The sequence below is a fragment of the Montipora foliosa genome, chromosome 13 (genome assembly GCF_036669935.1).
Source record: "Montipora foliosa isolate CH-2021 chromosome 13, ASM3666993v2, whole genome shotgun sequence".
Classification (NCBI taxonomy): domain Eukaryota; kingdom Metazoa; phylum Cnidaria; class Anthozoa; order Scleractinia; family Acroporidae; genus Montipora; species Montipora foliosa.
Genome location: NC_090881.1, coordinates 25,276,856 through 25,281,855, shown reverse-complemented (window position 1 = coordinate 25,281,855; position 5,000 = coordinate 25,276,856). Strand labels below are relative to the sequence as shown.

General features: G+C 39.1%; 1 protein-coding gene and 1 long non-coding RNA gene across 6 annotated transcripts in view; one reads left to right on the top strand and one right to left on the bottom strand.

Annotated features, from left to right (window-relative positions):
* LOC137983748 (uncharacterized) overlaps positions 1-4,532 on the bottom strand; it is a 29,495-nt gene extending 24,963 nt beyond the window's left edge. For all 5 annotated transcript variants that reach the window (XR_011119009.1, XR_011119008.1, XR_011119005.1 and 2 more), the window contains exons 1-2: positions 4,423-4,532; positions 2,631-2,759 (exon numbers count right to left, since the gene is read on the bottom strand). This is a non-coding gene — a long non-coding RNA (uncharacterized lncRNA). The remainder of the gene's footprint in view (positions 1-2,630; positions 2,760-4,422) is intronic.
* LOC137983747 (DNA polymerase epsilon catalytic subunit A-like) overlaps positions 1-5,000 on the top strand; it is a 61,472-nt gene that overhangs the window by 45,208 nt on the left and 11,264 nt on the right. The window contains exons 49-52 of the mRNA XM_068830927.1: positions 746-811; positions 1,017-1,108; positions 2,636-2,725; positions 3,011-3,095. Of these exons, the coding sequence (XP_068687028.1) occupies positions 746-811; positions 1,017-1,108; positions 2,636-2,725; positions 3,011-3,095 (333 nt within the window). The remainder of the gene's footprint in view (positions 1-745; positions 812-1,016; positions 1,109-2,635; positions 2,726-3,010; positions 3,096-5,000) is intronic.

Sequence of the window (5,000 nt, the reverse complement as noted above, 5' to 3'; positions counted from 1 at the left end):
CACAGTCATTTAGAGACCCATAACACCACATTGGCAGTTTGAGAGTAGAATGGAAAGGTCGAAAGAGTGGACTAACAATCTCTACAAGCCTACACCACTTTGCTAATTACAATAGACCATAAAGAGGTGTGGGAGGCCCTGTGGCCTCATGGTTAGAGTGCTCGACTCTGGATCAAGTTTTATGAGTGAATGACTGTTAAATCATCCTATGTAGAATCTAGTAACAGTAAAGCTAAGTTATCGTCAATGTTTTTGCATAAAGCATTTATAGATACAAAGGGAGGGGCGGTGGCCTCATGGTTAGTGTGCTCGACTCTGGATTGAGTGGTCCAGGTTCAGGTCCTGGCCAGGGACATTGTGTTGTGTTCTTGGGCAAGACACTTTACTCTCACGGTGCCTCTCTCCATCCAGGTGTATAAATGGGTACCAGCAAAAATGCTGGGGGTAACCTTGCGATGGACTAGCATCCCATCCTGGGGGGAGTAGAAATACTCCAAGTCGCTTCATACTACAGAAACCGGAGATAAGCGCTGGCGTGATGGGCCTTTGCTTTATAATGTACCTACTCTGATACAACAACCATTTATGCCATGTAAAATGAAACTTGGTATGCTCTTAAATTGGTTTAAATCCATAGATTTTCATATATTTCAGGGTTTTTTTTTTCATTTAAAAAAAGAGTGTCATCAAGGAATGTAAACACTTGAATTTGTGACAGTGCTCTCTTTTCTGTGCTTCTTTGTAGTCTTCTCATATCAATGATTTTGAGGGAGGGTCTGTTGTGGGAGTCAGCTTTGATAGCTTGCCACAGGTAAGGGTAGCTTTTTATGTAGCAATTCTTTAAAATTAATTGTAGTTAGGCTTCAATAGAGAGGGGATGGTGACAATGTAATAGTTGTATAATTGTGAATGAAAGGATTGGTGTCATGCCTTGTTATCCCTGAACTTGGATGGTGCCACATCATTTCAATGTTCATGTACAGTAACCATAATTTCATTTGTTCTGTAAATGTTAGGCATCCTTAGAGGAGTTGGTCCAGGGTGGGCCAAGTGCTACTTCTGGGTTGACAACCTATGATGAGGCTGCACTATGTTCCAGTGCATTCAGGTAACAAATGCTTATGTTGACAAAGGTGTGACAAAGTGTCCCTCTCCTCTTCTCCCTAACTTTGCTTCACTCATTTTTAATTGGTGCAGGGCTGGCGTAGTGGTGGGAGCACTTACCTTCCACCAATCATTCAGTGGCCTGGGATCAATTCCCAGATTCAACGCCATATGTGGGTTGAGTTTGTTGGTTCTCTACTCTGCTCCAAGAGGTTTTTCTCTGGGTACTCTGGTTTCCCCTCCCCCCTCCTCAAAAACCAACATTTGATTTGATTTGTTCATTTTAAGACATAGAGACAAATTAAGCCCCACTGACAACCAAATGAAAGACTGCACTTTAACAGTATCATAACTAGGATCTTTCTGCAGCAAAGATGTTCAGGACCTGCTGAAAGACTTTAGTTTTCATTTCTCAAATCCTAGCCAATTTCAGTCCAGAATTATAATATGCTAAGATCACGTAGTGAAGTTTTTATCCTCTTTGCCCAGTTCTTTTGTGTCATTATTATTGTTGTTGTTGTTGTTATTATTATTATTATTATTATTATGTTGTCATTATTATTGTTGTTTTTGTTGTGGTTGTTATTATTATTACCGTAAACGTCCATGTATAAGCCACATCCGTAGACAAGCCGCACCCCGAATTTAGAAGCGCAGATTTTGGAAAAAAAATGTAATACAATAAAGTTTGAAGTTCCAGTAACGTTCTATTGCTATAAACCAACAAGGACAAACAATCAAGGTTTCACCATAAGTTGAAATTCCTTCGATATTGAAACAAAACGAACGAGTGCTTAGTAGCCAAGCTTTAAATATGGGGAGGAGTCTGGGCCAGGGTCTGGGTATCATGACTACGTCTATAAAGATCCATGGATGTACCCGCAACAGGCGAAAAAATTCATGCTTGATATTGCGGTCGACAAATGTGCCGAGAAGGTGGTCAAGGACAACGAAACAGTCGGCCATTTACCTCGTGAGTACTCGCGAATTTTGTGGTATTTTATCGCACGTGACGGAAAGATACGCGTGGAAGTGACTGGCCGAAGACGTCACTGCAAACAGCTGTGCGGAGGAATGGAGATTCCTTGTAGGTTGGTGTTTACTTGTTCGAGAAAAGTGAAAATTAATCGCTTGAAAGAACTCTTGGAGAGCAATATTCGCCGATAAACAGTCGAAGACACAAACGGCTCCTTTGGGAGCCACCACTCATTAAAAAGTCAATGAACAACAGCAACATGCTCTCAGTTTCTTTTATGTTTCTTTACTGAGATCTTAAGAAGTTGTATGAATGTTAATTAGGTTTTTTAAAACTCCAAACACAGATGTATCCATGGGTAAGCTGCACCCTTAATTTATGGCTTCAATTTTGTGAAAAAAAGTGCGGCTTATACATGGACGTTTACGGTATTATTATTATTATTATTATGTGTTCGGTGTATGTACCTGCCCTTGCAATTTATTAGTCTGAAACATTTTTGCAGGGAGCCCTTCAATATTAATTATTGATTTTAATGTATATCTCTTACCTTAGAATTCTCAAGGGCATGGTTCATAGCTGGCTTCATGAAGTGTCAACATATGGTAACCTTTATGCTGATGCACAACTCATGCACTTTTACAGGTAAATGCAACCTATCCATCAAATAAACAGTATGCTAAAAAAAACAAAAACGTGAGAGGTACTTTGAGTGTTTGCTGCTTGGATAAAATATGAGCACTTTATCCACTGCTTAAAATGAACTTTATTTGTTTTTACAAGTACTCTATGAAAGTAATGCTGATATTTTACATACAACCTGACTCCAGATGACTGAAAGAAATGTAGTTTTTAGCTTCTGTGGTACCATGAAAAATTAGCTCAGAAGTATTTTTGGTCTCTATTTGAAACAATAATTTTTGTGTCTAGGTGGTTGGCATCCCCTACAGCACTCATGTATGATCCAGCTCTTTGTAGGATGGTACAGAGAATGATGAAGAAACTCTACATGCAAGTATGTTATGTCAAACTATGGTTCCCATATTCTTAAAAGCTGCCATTTTGACATGTTTTAAGTAATTGAAAGCTCCATTCCTTTTCTACTACGAGGTGTCATAAGAGATAAAACTAAAGGAATATGTTGGAATAATGAGTCTGAGAACAAGACATGTTCCATGCACCTAAAAAAAACTTTTAACTGTGACCTCTTTAAATGTTTGTTATCTGGGGAGTTACATGAGATTGACTCAATTAACAGCCTCCAAGAATAACTACTGTATGTATCGAACTGTGTACTTTTACAGATTTGTATCGTTGATGTGAACATGACAGGATGTCTTGTTTTCAAACTCTTTTTAAGGCCTTGGTATGTCGTTTCTTTGAAATATATAGCATGTCTCAATAACTCCTCATGCCAAGCATTTACTCTTCTGATGCTGAAGTGTATAAAAGACACCATGATTAATAAAAACTCTTAGGGACAATAATCCTTGCAGTTCCAATGATTACATTTTCTCAGTTGTATTGTTATTTCGTAGTTCAAAGAAAGCCTGAGAAAATCAAAGTTTGTAATTGGAACTTGATTCCATAATAAATTGAATAGCATTTTGAAATGCAGTTTTAATCTCTATAAGTGAGAATGACCAACAGCCTGTGTCTTTCATGCATTTCACAGTCATTCATTGACCTTGCACGGGATTTATAGTAAGAACTTGCAACTGACTAGCTCTCAGATGGCGTGATAGTTCATTAATTTTGTGGTAAACAGAGCACTGCAATTGGCAATTCATAGGTTTAAAGTACCGTTTAAGGCTGGATTTTTTTTAAGGCTTCCTTTGCAACTGCTTCTAAAGTTTCGAGAAATTATTGCAATGATCATTCTCGCCTAGAGTTGTCCTCTTCATGGCTTTTTAAGTGTTAAGGAGGAAGGATGTATGTCTGTTACAGGGATACCCAGTACAAAATAATTAGCTTTCCCCATCAGCCTTCTCAAAAGCGGCCGGTCGACGGCTCAATGAGCTGCCTCCTCAGAAAGCTTGACCGTCTCCTTCCAGTCAGAAAATGTCGGACAACACATTTTTAGCTCGAACGTGAAGTCACTGGAGATATTATATAGGCTTGAAAAAAGTTAGTTTCACGTACAAATTCGCGTCCGCAATATTTTTTGGCGTCGCGCACATGAAATGTTTATTTAACTAACATTCCAGTATTTCTTGTCAGACTCCAAGCAAGTGTCAATTCCATATGTGAAATTTCGTCACTTTAAATCCCCCAGATTGCACTAAATTGCATCTGTGAGTGTCTAAATTTAAAAAATTCCCTAGGGGAGCATGCCTACAGACCTCCCTAGAAGCTTGCGTCCTTTGGGCACTCGCTTGGCCCGGGGTACCTATACCACCAAACCGTCTCCGCTTTCCTTATGACCTGCTCCCGAAAAATATTTTGAGAAGGCTGCCCATCATTGTTGGGTCTTGACAAACCGCTGTGAGCCAGCAAGCCATGCAAGTCTTGCAATTAAGTCTAAGCACCCATTTCAAATAGCGCTGAAAAACAGTATTTAAGTCCAAGCACCCATTTTAAAATAATTATGTGGCTTGCATTGCTCATCGCTGGCTTGCATATTGTACAACCTCTCATGGTTTATATGTGATCTTTCATGCGAAAAGAGGGCTCATAGATTTCATGGTGATCCGTGAAATTTATTTCACTGTCACGGCACGCGAATTTAATATTTCACTCAGTGAAATTGAAATTTCACGTGGTGTTCACTCTTGTTCCAAACCTTTTCACTATACTCAGTGAACTTTCACTGCACGGCGTGAAATTGAAGACCGTTAAATGAAGTCATGTCGCAAACTCACTTCTGTTCAGGCTGTGAAATTATGTTGCTACGCCATCCAAAATAACTGGAAAATTTTGT